Here is a 16265-nt window from a genome sequence, read left to right on the forward strand (position 1 = left end):
ACAGATGGGAACTGCTTAATGGGGGTTTGGGACCATAGCATCTGTCATCTAATTTGTGTCTTGGACACTCAACTGCTCCTGCTCTAAGACTGGCCCTTAGTTTGACTGTGGGACCCTGGAAAGGTATTTAATATCTTTTGTCATGATCGAGGACAGTTGACTCACAGTTAGAGGAGGCCACTACTCTATAAAGGGAAGGGGACTCGTCTGATGACTGTCAACCCCTGTTCTCCTGTGATCAGAAGACCCTGGAGTAACACCCTCAGCATAGAAGCTGCCTGGCAAGCTCCGGCTGTGGGCCAGGAAGGCCCAAGAGTATTGGCAGCTGTGGGCGCATCCCAGCTGCTGCCTGGACAGCCCAGGACTCCATCCTCGGATCAGATGAGCTATGGCTAGCCTTGGCTTTCTCATTCCGTTCCCTTCTTAGTAAAAGATCCCTGCAGGGCGGCCTGTTTGCTATTGTCAGCATCACATAGGCCCGCAGGCTGCCTCAGCTGGGAAAATTGCACTTCTCATCTCAGGTCTCTGTGGACTTTGTAACCTTGCTGGCAGTGTTTGAGGACACCTACCAGAGAGATATTAGCACTCTATGGCAACAGAAAGGGCCCAGAATTCCCACTTCTCAGTCAGTTATTTGCCAGTGGTCCCCCCTCATTCTCGGCTGCTGTGGCTGATGTCAAGTGTCCACAAGGCCATCCGGGTGTGTGGACACCTGTCCATGCGATCTAGACTGCATAGCAGAGCACATGTTGGGGGGGGTGGATTCTGCCCTGAGAGGACCAGCTGTTATCTCCTCCAATGTCTCTGTACTCCTCATCACCCAGTTGTCCCCGCTGACCTCTGTGACTGATAGTATCAGTTCCCTGTAACATGACATTGTGTGCAGAGGTGGCCTTGCCTGCTACACAGGGATGCAGAAGGCAAAGCCCCACAGCTGGACCAGTTTCCTGATAGGAAGTCACCTGTCATTGAACTGTCCTTTCGTGATTGACAGAGCCTTACCCCTTACCTTCCCTTCAGCTCGGCCCAGTCCCCAGCAGGGAGATGCTATTGTCTCATAGGCCCTCCATGACATTCCTGTCCCTGAATCCCCCCACCCCTACTCTCCTTGTGGCTGCTGTCTTCCTACTGAGGCTCTCTCAGAAGTTCCTGAGCCACTTGCCTTACCACAGACCTCCCCAGTCCCTCCCTGCGGGACCTGAGTCCCTCCTGACAACTCATGTGACACCCTAGTTCTTTATTTTTTGCCTCCCAGTCTGCCCTTGGGTTATGCTCATGGGTATCTGAGTAATGCTGTTTTTAGAGCTTTGTTCCTACCAAGGGACAGTGCCAGTATCATAGGAACTGTGGCGTGGCTTGTGTGCCATTGCAGCTATGGAATGTACGTGGGTTGCATGGCTTTGTGGTGCCCCTGGTACAGCATGGCCTTTGGGGTCTGGCCAGCACAGCACATGACCTGGGACACTGCCTTCTTCTTTCTTGGGTTCTCCGAGCCTCCCTCTGAATCCTCTGAATGAGTTTTGTTTTGGTTTTGTTTTTTGGTTTCTTTGGTTTTTTTGAGACAGGGTTTCTCTATATAATAGGCCTGGCTGTCCTGGAACTCAATCTGTAGACCAGGCTGGCCTCGAACTCACAGAGCACCTGTCTCTGCCTCCCGAGTACTGGCATTAAAGGCGTGCACCACCACTGCCTGGCTCACTGGCATTCTTTTAAGTGAGTTGTCCAGTGGGTCACTGGTGTCTTTTATTTTGTGATGTAATACATGAGTGTTGCCCGTCTCTCAGCCCTCTGAATATTGGAAGCTTATCTTACTCCATTGTTATGCATTGTGCTTAGCAGTCACGACCTCTGTCACTGCTTCCTTCCTTGCTTTCTTTAGTTTTTTTTTGTTTGTTTGTTTTGTTTTGTTTTGTTTTGTTTGGCTTTTTGAGACAGGGTTTCTCTGTATTGTTTTGGAGGCTGTCCTGGAATGCGCTCTGTAGACCAGGTTGGCCTCGAACTCACAAAGATCTGCTTGCCTCTGCCTCCCGAGTGCTGGGATTAAAGGCGTGCGCCACCACCACCCCAGCCCCTTTCTTTAGTTTTTCAAGATAGGGTTTTTCTGTAGCTTTGGAGGCTGTCCTGGAACTCGCTCTACAGATCAGGCTGGCTTCAAACTCACAGAGATCCACTTGTCTCTGCTGTGATTAAAGGCATGCACCACCACCTCCCAGCATGTCACATGTTTCTTATGGATGGCCACCATTGTGAGGTAGAGGCACGGAGAGATACTTGAAACCTGAGACTCATAAAGTACAGATTGTGTTATCGAAGGGTCACTCGCTGCCTCATCACTGTTCTGTCCCGACTGCTGGGCACCTGCTGTGAACCTGGCAGGTGATTCACACCTCCTGGTGTTGCAGGAAGTGGACAGTCAGAGGTCAGGAGGGTCCAGGGAATTGAGTGCAAGGTACAAGTGGTGCAAGATTTGGAGGGCAGTCCGGGAGGGCCAGGCCAACACCTCCAGAAATGCAGAAGGTGACTAAGCTGTGGGAGACCTGGCTGCTGGTTGCAAAGCTACTTGCTGTGTAGGTGTCCGGATATCTGCCACAAGGACTGTCCTGAATAGCTCTCACCTGTGCAGGTATGGTGAGGCGCTGTGTGTGTGTGTGTGTGTGTGTGTGTGTGTGTGTGTGTGTGTGTTGTGGGGGGCAGGGAGTCAGGGAGGGGAGAATCAGAAGCAGATACAAACTGAATTTTGGAGACACAATGGTGAAAAAAATGGGAATTCCAGGAGGCAGCAGCCTGAGGAGAGCTGGGGGTGGCCCCAGACCCAGGCTGGCACAGCAGCCTCCACACAGCACTAGGCTCCATTCTACTCAGCTCAGCCCCTCCCCAGTGTGTGTGCCTCTTGGGGATTCTAGGGGCCTGGCTGCAACCCTCTCCCAGCTCAGATTGCACCTCCCCAGGTTCTGATGACCCAATTTCCATGGCAGCAGCTTGAAGACTAGCACAGAAGGACCACAGGCGCTACACAACATGGTTCGCTAGTGTACCCGCTGCAGAGATGCAGGATCTTTTTAGCTAGACGGCAGGGTTCAGAGGCAACCGAGGGAGCTAGCAGGCAGCATTCATCCATACAAAAATACACCGTGATTCATAAGGAAGCGTTCTGGAGTCCAGCCTGTGTTCAAAGAGGGCGTTACTGACTGTGATCTTCTCTACCTTCCTGACCACACCACTTCAGCCCACAGCTTCTGTCAGAAACCTGTCATTTCCCACGGCCGCGTGCCCGGCCCAGAACTTCCTTTTGATCCAAGCCAAATAATTGCAGCATGCTTCAAGCAAGTTTGGGTCAGTCTGCCTCTCTCTGGGCTACTGGTTTAGAGAGATTGTTTGGCACCGGGCTTGCTGGAGCAGAGCTGTAATCCCAGCACTCAGGAGGCTGAGGCAGGAGGATTGAGAGTCAGGGCATGGCTAACCTGGGATCCATAGTGAGAACTTACTTGTCTCAAAACAACAGAATCAAACCTGAAGGTTGTCTGGAGCTGTTATCCTCTTGGCCAGTGGTTCTCACCCTTCCCGTCATTGGACAATGCCGTTGGGAAGCTTTGATACAGTTCCTCTTGTATAGTGACCCCCAACCGTAGCATTATTTTGTTGTTACCTTATAACTGCAATTTTGCTACTGTTATTAACCATAATGTAAACATCTGATATACAGAATATCTGATATATGACCCCAAAGGGTCCAGACCCACAGGTTGAGAACCACTGCTCCGTCTGAGCCCATCCATGTCATCCTGTATCTAGTCAGACCCCAGCCTCCCTTCTCCACAGGCTGACTCCCCACTGTCACATACTCGGTGGCCCTGTATTATATGTTTACCATCCCACCTGGGTTTCTACCCATCAGAACAGAGAACATGTCCAGAGTGCATGTCATACACAGTACAGTGACGGACTCAGATCAGCACTTAAATGGCTGAGCAGACCCCGTGAAAAGTCACAGCCTGTACCTAGCCTCGATGGCACCAAGCTGCCTCTTGCTGCTTAGCTGGGAGTGACATGACGTCTAACCTGCCTTCTTCTTTTTTGGGGGGAGGGGTGTTCGAAACGGGGTTTCTTTGTGTAACCACCCTAGCTGTCCTGGAACTTGCTCTGTAGACCAGGCTGGCCTCAAACTCACAGAGATCCTCCCGCCTCTGCCTCCCGAGTGCTGGGATTAAAGGCGTGCACCACCACCGCCCGGCGGCTCCTTTCTTTTTTAAAAAATAATTACATTTTATTTACGGGAGGGGACTTGGGCCATGGTGTGCTGGTGGTTTTCAGAGGACAACTTGTAGAAGTTGGTTTTCTCCTCCTACCCATGCAGATCCCAGGAATCCAACTCAGGTCCTCCAGCTTGGAGGCGGGCACTTTGACCCGCTGAGCCGTCTCAGCCCTAGCTGGCCTTTCTGTTTGGGGGTGTCTTACGAGAGAAGGAATGAGTGTCCGCAGCCTTTGGAGCTGGGGGGGTGGTCACTGTGCCACTCTGATGGGTCCTTGGATCTAAGTGTGGTGTCTTTGCAGATGCCTGTTCTGTGCCAGTGTCTGAGATCATCGCTGTTGAGGAAACAGACGTTCAGGAGACACAGTCCTCTAGTGGCCAATGGCAGAAAATGGAAAACCCGTTCGCATTCACAGGTGAGGGAGTTCGGTGCTTGCCAGGCCCCCCTTTAGCCCCATGTAGACTATAGAGAAGGGTATTTATCAGGTCAGTGATTGGCTTATCTTCAGAGACTTCTTTTTTTTCTTTTGAAGAAATATTTATTTTGTATATAGTGTTCTGTCTGCAAGCCAGAAGAGGGTGCCAGATCTTGTTACAGATGGTCCCTTGCCGCCATATGGTTACTGGGAATTGAACTCAGAATCTCTGGCAGAGCAGCCAATACTCTTAACCTCTGAGCCATCTCTCCAGCCCCATAGACTCTTTCTGATAGCAATTAGTCAACATCTACTCGAATGTAAAGTAATCGCCATGTGTTGCTAAAATTCTCCCTCCTCCCAAGGTCCCAACTTAGCACCAAAGGTCACTCTGGGGAACCAATGACTTTACTGGGCTTTCTTACAGGATGTAGGTGAGGGGTTACTTACAGGGTTGTGGGTGCCTCTCCCCCAGTAGGTTGTACCTAGAAAAACCTCACCCAGCAGAGGTGAGGACTTCCCTATAGCCACATAGACTGAGCCCCAGCTTTAGTTTCCCAGGCTCTATATACTCTAGTCCCGCCCCCGGCCTCATGCTGAACTGCCAGGCAGTAGAGCTCAGCTGGGTACCCAGGTGAGAATCTCTTGTCCTAGTCTGAGCCTCTGAGAGGTGGGTGCAAACTCAACCAGCCCAGCTGGGGTGACCTTTCACAAGGGGGACACAGCTGAAGTCCCCAAGTGGTGATCCCGGCACTCTTGTAGAGAGCCGACACAGGCGGAGACAAGAGACACCTTATGGAGCTCCCGCTAGTACAGTCTACGAGGTCTCACTTCCGTAGCTGTAGACCCCGCTAACCCGTGTCGGTTTCCGTGCAGTCCACTGTGTGAAGCGAGCAAGCCATCATCGCTGGAAGTGGGTACAGGTGACCTTCTGGAGTGCCGACGAGCAGCTGTGTCACCTGTGGCTGCAAACCCTTCGTGAGCTGCTGGAGAGCCTGAGTACGTGCGCGAGCTTTCGGATTTGTTGCCAGGCAGCACAGCTGTGGTGGCACGCGGGACTCAGTGACCTGACCCAGGTGGACGTGATGGATCCCTTTGATTTGCTTTTATGTTTGCTACTTAGAGGGCCACAGTGGAGCAGTACAAGGTGCAGACTCCTCAGCTGGAGTACTGGCCCCACCCCTGCTTGCGAGCAGTGAGACCAGAGGCATATCCCTTAAGTCCCCAAAGCCTCGGTTCCTCTCTCTGTAAGTGGAGTGGGTGCAAATGCATTCCAGGTGCAAACGAGGATTGGACAGGCTATGGGGGAACCACCTCTTACCTTCGGGGTGTGTGGCCTCTGAAGTGCAGCAGAGTGTGCTGTGCCTGGTTAGTGTGTGCCGAGGGACTCTTTCTCTGTCACCTTGAACATGGCATCCTGTTCTCTTTGCACCTGTAAACTATCAGGTTATAACCTCATATACAAAGATGACAACTACACTGTAGATGCCGACTATAGATACAACATTGTTAGCTTTTTACCCTTTTGAGGTTAATTTGTCTTATGTGTTTTGAAGAAGCAAATTGTAGGGCCAGTGGGTAAAGGCACTTAACCTCCAACACTCAGGACCTGAGTTCAAACCCCAGGACCTACGTGGTAGAAGGAGAGAACCAAACACTTTGAGTTGTGCTCTACTTGAGTGTATGAACTCATGAGCGCACACACAAACACACAATAAATACAGGAATGAAAAGTGAAACAAAAACAAATCAAAAGTGAATTATAAAAGACCAGCATGATGGCACATACCTGCGACCCTGCACTTGGGAAGGAGGCAGGGGCATTTCAAGTTCCACACTGGTCTGGGCTGTATAGTGAGACTGTCTCAAAACACTGAAAAAACAAGAGAACCGATGAGCCAGAAAGAGACAACCAATTCCTTTGTCTCATCTCATCTCTACACATACATGATACAATAAAAGGGGGAGGGTATAGGAGAGAGAGAGAGAATTATAAAGTATTTGAAACTGCTCAACTCCCAGGCCTATTCATGATTACTGGAGAGTGGTTAGAGCTGAATTCCTGAATTCTCTTTTTCCCTGGTACTGGAGTTCCCCACATGCTGCCCTTTTAAAGATCACCCCGAGTTTCTAGACCTTCTGTTGCCAGCTCTGTCCCTTGGCTACTACCCTCTGTGCTGCCTCAGTTTCTCCTGCTTTCCCCAGTGGTCTCCAGTCTCTTCCTTCTCCCACCCATCCCACTCTCTGCTTGTCCGCCTCCCACCAAGTCACATTTCCAAGAGGCTGAGTCATTAGTCAGGCTTGGTCCTCCAGGCTCAGACTCCCCTGGAATACTGGAGATTTATTTATTTCTCTATAGCTCACAGAAAACTCCCACGGCCATCAAACAGCACATGAGTCTCTGTTCTCAGCCACTCAAGTTTAAGCTACGAGTTCTGTTATCTCTGCGTGTGTGTGCCTGCCTGTCTGCCTGTCTGTCCCTGAATCTGTATGTGTATGCACATGTCATTATGGAGGCCAGAGGACAACCCCAGGCCTCATTCCTGGGGCATCTTCCAACTTTTATTTTGAGACAGTGTCTCTCATTAGCCTGACATTCACCAAATAGGTACTCTAGGCTAGCTGGTCCCCAAGGGTCCTATTGTTTCCACCTCCTCAGCACTGGGGTTCCATGTGTGTGTGTGTGTGTGTGTGTGTGTGTGTGTGCGCGCGCGCGCGCGCGCGTGCCACCCCCTGGCTTTTGGAAAACTATGAGCATGGATTCTGGCAATTGAACTGATCCTGGTACTTGCTTTGTAAGCTCTTTACCAAATGCACCATCCCTCCAGATGCTTACTGTGTTTTTAAAATTCTTTCTACACTTATTCACTTTATTTTTTGTGTGTGCTTTGCCTGCTTGTATGCGAGTATGCTGTGTGCATGCCTGGTGCTCATGGAGGTCAGAAGAAAGTGTCACACCCCCGTGGATTTGGAATTAGAGGTGGTTGTGAACCACCATGTTAGTGCTGGTGATTGAAGCCAGGTCCTCTGCTCGAGTGGCCAGTGCCCTAAACTAATGGGCCATTTTTCCAACCCTAGCCCCTTAAGGTATCTCTTAAACCTTTTTTATTTTTATCTTATGTACATGAGTGCTTTGACTCCATTTATGTGCATACATTTGTTCACAGTGGCCCGAAGACGGTGCTGGATCCCCTGGAACCGAGCTACCCAAGCCCTCTGCAAAAACAGCAGAAGTTCTCCACTGCCGGCCTCCTCCCCAGGCCTGGTTGAATGTTTTATTGGAATAAGCCAGAGAAGTGGTTGTGTTCTGAGTGTGTGGGTTTTCACATTAAGCGTCTGTAACAGTACTCAGGGCTGGCAGGGCAGTCAGTCCTCAGGTCCCACTTCTTCCCAGATGTCACCGTGACCCTGTTGACGTTGTTACTTTTCTGCTTCCTAAATTAAAATGGAGCAGCATCTGCTCTTTCGTACCTGGCTTTGAAATGAACACTGTGAATGTAAAACTGGTCCCTTTATCCTGTGTGGCTGTGGTTGTTCATTTTTTTTTTTAAGGTTAGAAACAATCTTGTTTCACATGTCAATCCCAGATCCCTCTCCCTCCCCTCCAACCACGCCCTCCCCACCAGGTCCCCCAGCCCCCCACCCAATCTTCACTCCGATCACCAAGGAGGGTGAGGCCCTCCATGGTGGATCTCCAGTAACTGTCATTTCATCCAGGTCAGAGCCTAGGCCCTACCCCAAGAGTCCCAGCTGAGAGAGCCTCCCATATTGTGGGATGGGCACTCAAAGTTCTATTTGTATGCCAGGGATAAATACTACCCAAGGCCCCATAGATTACCTAGGCCTCCTCACTGACACCCACATTCATGGGGTCTGGGTCAGTCCCATGCTTTCCACACAGTCATCAATCTGGAGTCCAAGAGCTCCCCCTTGTTCAGGTCAACTGTTTCTGTGGGTTAAACCAGCCCACTCTGAACTCCTTTGCCCATCTTTCTGACACTGGATTCTAGTTCAGTTCAGCGTTTGTCTGTGGGTATCTGCCTCTGCTTTCATCAGTCACTGGATGAAGGTTCTGTTTCCTAGACTCTCTGGCAGTGGGATTGTATGTCTAAAATCCATAAATGAGTGAGTACATACCATGTTTCTCTTTTTTTGTCTGGGTTACCTCACTCAGTATGGTTTCTTCTAGTGCCATCCATTTGCCTGTGAATTTCAAGATTCCATTGTTTTTTTTCTGCTGAGTAATACTCCATTGTGTAAATGTACCACATTTTCTCAATCCACTCTTCAATTGAGGGGCATCTAGGTTGCTTCCAGGTTCTGGCTATTACAAATAATGCTGCTATGAACATAGTAGAACAGACATCCTTGTTGTATGAATGTGCATCTTTTGGGTATATGCCTAAGAGTGGAATTGCTGGGTCTTGTAGTAAACTGATTCCCATTTTCCTGAGGAATCTACATACTGATTTCCAAAGTGGCTGTACAAGTTTGCACTCCCACCAGCAATGGAGGAGTGTTCCCCTTTCTCCACATCCTCTCCAGCATAAACTGTCATTGGTGTTTTTGATTTTAGCCATTCTGAGAGGAGTGAGATGGTATCTCAAAGTTGTTTTGATTTGCATTTCCCAGATGGCTAGGGATGTTGAGCACTTTCTCAAGTGTCTCTCAGCCAGTTTAGTCTCCTCTATTGAGAATTCTCTATTTAGTTCTGTACCCCATTTTTTGATTGGATCCTTTGGTGTTTTGGAGACTTGCTTATTGAGTTCTTTGTAAGTTTTGGAGATCAGTCATCTGCCAGATGTGGGGTTAGTGACTATCTTTTCCCAATCTGTGGGCTGCATTTTTGTCTTGCTGACTGTGTCCTTTGCCTTACAGAAGCTTCTCAGTTTCAGGAGCCCATTTATTAATTGTCGATCTCAGTGTCTGTGCTATTGGAGTTATGTTCAGGAAGCTGTCTCCTGTACATTTGTTCAAGGGTACCACCCACTTTCTCTTCTAACAGGTTCAGTGTGGCTGGATTTATGTTGAGGTCTTTGATCCATTTGGACTTGAGTTTTGTGCATGGTGATAAACATGTATCTATCCCCATTCGTCTACATGCCAGCATCCAGTTATGCCAGCACTATTTGTTGAAGATGCTTTCTTTTTTCCATTGTATATATTTTAGCTTCTTTGTCGAAAATCAGATGTTCATACATGTATGGGTTAATATCCGGGTGTTCAATTCGAGTCCGTTGGTCTACCTGTCTATGTTTGTGCCAATACCAAACTGTTTTCAGGACTACAGCTCTATAATAGAGCTTGAAGTCAGGGATGGCAATGCCTCCAGATGTTGCATTGTTGCATAAGGTTGTTTTGGCTATCCTGGGTCTTTTGTTTTTCCATACAAAGTTGATTATTGTTCTTTCAAGGTCTGTGAAGAATTGTGCTGGGATTTTAATGGGGGTTGCATTAAATCTGTATATTCCTTTCATTAAGATTGCCATTTTTACTATGTTGATCCTAACCTTTTATCGTCTGTATATAGTAGATGATGGTTGTTTGTTCATTCTTACGACTGCCCAGCACCCATAGCCTGATAGTACAGTCACTCCCTGCTGAGGCTCATATTCATGACTTCCTCTGCGCCAGCCTGGATAGTAGTGTAGAGACCATCCCCGCATGTGTCCCTGTGTGCCTATAGAATTTCTCCAGAGTGTGCTGAGACTGGACTGTGGACTCTCCACACACCGCCACTGCATCCCTTCCACTGGCTCCACAGTCTGTGTGGCGGGGATTAGTTGCTTTATATTATGGTATTAATCTACATCTTTCTGATGCTTGACAAACACGTTCACGTTTTCACAGGCCAGTTGTGTGTTATTTAGTGAGAGTCCTCACTATGTAGTTCAAGGTGGCTTCACACTCATGATCCTCCTGCCTCAGCCTCCTAAGTGCTAGGATTATAGGAATGTCTGTCTGTCTGTCTGTCTTTCTCCTTCCTTCCCTCCTTCTTTTCTTTCTCCTTCCTTCCTTTTTTATTGCTTGTGTGTAGACATTTAATAGAAATTCATGGTTCTCCTTGTCATACCTACTTATTAATACTAAGGCCTTCATAGATCACCTCCTTCTTTTCCTTTCCACGCATGCTGCCCAGGCTGGACTCCAGTGCAGCATGACAGCGACATTGGTGGCTCAGTCCTGACTTTGGAGATACAGTACAAGGGATGAAGGGCTCCCTCAGCTTCTTCACATTAAGGGAATTCTCCTCTAAAGAACTAATTTTCTTTCTCTCTCTCTCTTTTTTTAAATTGGAAGTTTATTTATTACTTTTGTTGCCATTTTTTGTTGAGCTATACATTTTTTCCTCACTCCCCTTCTCTCCTCTCCTCTCCCCTTTCACCCTCCCCTCTGCCTGCCACGCTCCCAATTTACTCAGAAGATCTTGCCTTTTTTCCCCTCCCTAGGCTGATTCATGTATGTCTCTCTTTGGGTCTTCTTTGTTGCCTAGAGGAACCTAATTTTCTGAGTTGGTTTTGTTTGTTTGTTTTGTCACAGATGTTGGATTTAAGGACTGTTAGTAAAACACACTTGGGTCTGGTTGTTAACACTCTCCCTGCTGGAGCAGCCATCTTACCTGTGACCTTTCTGTATCCCTGCATCTGACTTCCTGACACCTCATTTAAGAGTTCTCACCTAGGTTGAGGGAGAAGCAGGTGGGCATGTGACTTCCTTTTTGTGACATCCCTGTCTGGCTTTGCCTTAGAGGTCACTCAGGAATGCATCCCTTACTGTCCTTTGATGATCAAGAATTCTGTAACTTTTCTCTCTCTCTCTCTCTCTCTAAAAGGATTTATTTATTTATTTATTTTTAAGGAGGGAGTCGGATTCCCTGGAAATGTGAGTTACAGACAGTTGTTAGCTGCCATGAGGGTGCTAGGAATTGAACCTGGTTCTCTGGAAGAGCAGTGCCTTTTTTTTTTTTTTTTTTTTTTTTGGTTTTTTTCCTAGACAGGGTTTCTCTGTATTGTTTTGGAGCCTGTCCTGGAACTCACTCTGTAGACCAGGCTGGCCTCGAACTCACAGAGATCCACCTGCCTCTGCCTCCCGAGTGCTGGGATTAAAGGTGTGCGCCACCAACGCCCAGTGCAGCCAGTGCTCTTAACCACTGAGCCATCTCTCCAGCCCCAGATGACCAAAAATTCTTTGTCAAAACCCATTTGCTCTTAACTAGCAGCGCACTAATTGAGCTTGAATTTATTGCGCCCATTGTGACTGACCGGTGTGGATGTTGTTTTGTAGCTTCAAGACCAAAGCACTTGCTGGTATTCATCAACCCTTTCGGAGGAAAAGGTCAGGGCAAGAGCATCTATGAGAAGAAAGTGGCACCTCTGTTCACCTTGGCTTCCATCACCACAGAAATCATCAGTAAGTGTATTGGGCACCCGGGCAAGTATGCAGAGGCCAGCCTGAGAGGGACTCACACACCACCTATGGAGGGGACTTTAGCCTAGATGATCTTTTCAAACTCAGTTCTCAGTCAGAAGAGTGCAAAAGAATAATGTACTTAATGCACTTCCTCTATAAAGTACTCACAGGAGCAACAAGGAGATTAAAGAACAGAGTTTGAGGGCAGGAAGTCCTTGCAGGAAGAGATACGAGCAGTGGACGTCTCAGAATGTCACAGTGTGGGTCATTTTACAAAGCATGACTTAACCCCATGTCATAGCAGTCAGTCATCAGTGCAATGCTGGTTTCAGAGAGGGAGACAGACATGGTCTGTTGCTCCTGCTGGCCTTCAGGGCCTTGGTATGACCCTGTTAGCAAGACACTTAACCCTGACTGTAATCCCAACACTCAGGAGGCTGAAGCAGGAGGATTATGTATTGGAGGCCAGCCTGGTCACATAGTAAGGCTCTGCTTCCAAAAATAAATAAAATAAAGCTAATTAGCAATAGCATGCTAGAAAGAGGGCACCAGCTGTTATTATAGATGGTTGTGAGTGACCATGTAGTTGCTGGGAATTGAACTCGGGACCTCTGGAAGAGCAGCCAGTACACTTAACCCCTGAGCCATCTCTCCAGCTCCCCTGCCTTATCTTCTTACATTCTGATGTATTCTGAAAAGTTTAAAATAACTTGTATACTAAGAGTAAGTGTAACAGAGGCTGCACTTATTCTAATTGCTGCCAAAGAAATTATTTGTGGGGGCTGGAGAGATGGTTCAGTGGTTAAAAGCATTTGCTGCTCTTGCAGAGGACCAGGGTTCAATTCCCAGCACTCACATAGCAGCTCACAGCCACCTGTAACACTTGTCTTGAGGGATCCACTGGGCTCTTCTGTGGGTGCTGCTTGTACATGGTTCTCATACATACATTCAGGCAGACACTCGTGCACGTGAGTTAAACATAAAAGAAATTAGTTCTTGACAAGTGTGAAGAATGTCAGGTCTTGCCTGTTAGAATGGATCCTAAGATGGTTATTTCCCATGGAGGCTGCCTTGTTCTTTTGTAAGAAGGAGTGAGGTAGGACTGAGATGGGACTTCCTCTTATGAAGTAGCATCAGTTGGCAGTTAGCACACATGGGTTCCACGATGTGAAGATGAGTGGTCCCCTGTGACGTTTCCCCCACAGTTACTGAGCATGCCAATCAAGCCAAGGAGACCTTATTTGAGATCAACACAGACAGCTATGATGGGTGAGTTGCTCCTGCTTTCCCCATGGTCACAGACAGTGGATGCTAGCCATGTGGGAGCTCTTGGGTTGCCCTGGGCTGTGAGCATGTCCTTGACCTTCCCTCCTTGTTGTAGGACACGTGTCCCCCACATGCATGCACAGATTTCTCCATGCCGCTCTGCCATCATCCCCGGCACTGGACAGCACACCGTAAAACCCTGTCCTGCCCACACTGTTTGCTCCCCTGGCCCACTCATTTCACTTGCTCCCCTCTGCTGCTGTTTCCCGAGTCCCTGAGACCGTGCCCAGGTCTGGGGGGTGACAACAGGGGCAGTGTTCCCCTCTCATCTGAGGTTCACTGCCGCGCACTGCAAGGCCACCCAGCTGGGTCGAGAGAAGAACAACATACGTCATTCCCTGCCTGTGCTGCCACACGGGGGTAGCAAGCTTGAATGTCAGTATCCAGTGTTTTCTAAGCTTCAATCTCTACTTTTTGCAGTGCTGGGCGCTGAACCCAGGGTGTTCGTGTGTTAGGCGAGTGCTCTGCCACTGTTACCCCAGATCAAGCTCTGCTTTTTTATTTTAGTTTTTAAAAAAAACATTTATTTATTATGTATACAGTGTTCTGTCTGCATGTATGCCTACAGGCCAAAAGAGGGCACCAGATCTCATTACAGATGGCTGTGAGCCACCATGTGGTTGCTGGGAATTGAACTCAGGACCTCTGGAAGAGCAGCCAGTGCTCTTAACCTCTGACCCATCTCTTCAGCCTGTTGTTTTATTTTTTTAATTATTTTTATGTGTATGATAGTTTGCTTCCATATATGTAAGTGTGTGTACCATGTGTGTGTCTGTTCCATGGAAGGTGGAAGAGGGGATCAGATTCCCTAGAATCAGAGTTATAGACAGTTATGAGCTGCCATGTGGGTGCTGGGAGTCAAACCCAGGTCCTCTGGAAGGGCAGTACATACTCTTGACATCTGAGCCATCTCCGCAGCCCCCAAACCATAGGTTTTCAATGATGGCTGATTGTGGTTAGGCATACATATACTCTCTGCTTAGAAACCACCAAAATGCTGCATCTCTAGCAGGGAAGCTAGGGTGTGAAGGATCCTGTTGTTTGGAAAAGCTGAACTGGCAGGCTGGTGGGGCCTCATCGAATAGGGAGTGGTTCAGGTGCCCGGTTTCCAGGTGTCTGACAGGCTAGTCTTGAAACCTGTCCCCAGTACTGGAGGCCTTCAGCTGCTGCTTGACATTGCTGTGCTCCTCCTGCAGCATCGTGTGTGTCGGCGGGGATGGCATGTTCAGCGAGGTGCTGCACGGGGTGATCGGGAAGACACAGCAAAGTGCTGGCATCGACCCCAATCACCCCAGAGCCGTGCTGGTGCCCAGCACCCTCAGGATTGGCATCATCCCTGCAGGTATGACACACGTATGGCTTTCTCTTCACAGTTGTCATTAGGAGGAGGTCTCCATGCACAGCCACAGGGCATGTCCAATCCTACGGTCGTATCTCCCCCACGTCACTAGTAACGCTTCCTTAGGATTAGGCTTTCAAGTGGGGGTAGGGATATCACTCCTGGTCCATTCTTCATTTAAATTGTGATTCTGCAATCAGGAGGCAGAGAAAAGAGATTCAGGAGTTGGAGATCACCCTCTGTTACATAGTGAGTTCAGCCTGGGTAACACTAGACCCTGTTTTTTTTTTTTTAAAAAAGTGATTTTTTTTTTGTTTTGTTTTTTGAGACAGGGTCTCTGTGTAACAGGCCTGGCTGTCCTGGAACTCACTCTATAGACCAGGCTGGCCTTCAACTTACTGAGATCTATCTGCCTCTGCCTCCCAAGTTACTGAGATCCATCTGCCTCTGCCTCCCAAGTGCTGGGATTAAAGGCATGTACCACAACCACCCATCTAAAAAAGTGATTTTTATAAGTAGTTTCTCATAACTCCCCTCATTTCCATGAACTAAGTTATGAATAGCAGAAAGAACACGACTGTGCATCTAGGAGGACTCTTATCCGGGCGCCCTGAGAGGCTCAGCAGCACACAGGACAGTCCCTGCCAACATCTGAGGACCGGTGGGGCTGCTAGCCTGGAGTCCGGAGGTCCCTGGAGACAGAAACAGGTTGTTGGTGTGGCTGTCTGGCAGAAGTGGCTGCTAACGGACCTGAGAGCTGGGATCTGGGGCTGGTGTGGGTTAGAGGAACCTGACCAGGAATCCTGGAACCTCAGGAAGGAACACAGGAGGCAGTGGCAGAAGCCAGGACAGGACTTGGCCCATTTCGGGAGGAAGGTGTGGGGGCCTGAGTCCTGAGGGTGTCTGTCTGGCTTGCTGTGTTAGATGCCTTTCTAGAAAGTTCCTAGTTCTTTGAAAACACAGTGTGATGATCTTGACTTTTACCTCAACTGGGTGAGAGCTCAAGAGATTGGAAAAGCACACTCCTGGGTGTGTCTGTGAAGGTACTTTGGGGAAAGTTTTGGTGGGACATTAGCTGTGCCTGAGGGAGAAGCTTCTTCGACAGGCTTGATTGGCTGGCTTGATGAGCACGCTCTAAGATGAAGGCAAGCGGGCTAAGAGACCCTGAGGGAAGACAAGTTGGGTTTCCTAGCCAAAGATGAAGAGCCCTTGCTGTTAGCAGGTCCCTTACTAGTCACCCCTCGGCCATCAGAGTGACCTGTGGGACCACAGGGGAGCCCCTGATTCTGTGGAAGTTGCCACATGAATAATGCGTGATGCTATTCAGAGAGGCTCTGGGAGCTGGCCTCTGCTTAGCAGGAGCCGTGTCCAAAACTTGATCTTTGCTCTGCCACCAGTACTGTGGTCCAGCTGGCTGCTGGCCTGTGGGCTAAGCAGGCAGAGAACCCCCACCATCCAGCATGTTGGGAAAGCCAAGTGTTACTGTGAGCACAGACCATTCTTTTTGACCTGACCCTCCATGCTA

General features: G+C 48.7%; 1 protein-coding gene across 1 annotated transcript in view; it reads left to right on the forward strand.

The window, feature by feature from the left end:
• Cerk (ceramide kinase) overlaps nt 1-16265 on the forward strand; it is a 52231-nt gene that overhangs the window by 15394 nt on the left and 20572 nt on the right. The window contains exons 2-6 of the mRNA XM_040754026.1: nt 4552-4665; nt 5542-5664; nt 11950-12075; nt 13281-13344; nt 14598-14743. Coding sequence (XP_040609960.1) covers nt 4552-4665; nt 5542-5664; nt 11950-12075; nt 13281-13344; nt 14598-14743 — 573 coding nt within the window. The remainder of the gene's footprint in view (nt 1-4551; nt 4666-5541; nt 5665-11949; nt 12076-13280; nt 13345-14597; nt 14744-16265) is intronic.

The sequence above is a fragment of the Mesocricetus auratus genome, unplaced genomic scaffold (genome assembly GCF_017639785.1).
Source record: "Mesocricetus auratus isolate SY011 unplaced genomic scaffold, BCM_Maur_2.0 Super-Scaffold_100010, whole genome shotgun sequence".
Taxonomy (NCBI): domain Eukaryota; kingdom Metazoa; phylum Chordata; class Mammalia; order Rodentia; family Cricetidae; genus Mesocricetus; species Mesocricetus auratus.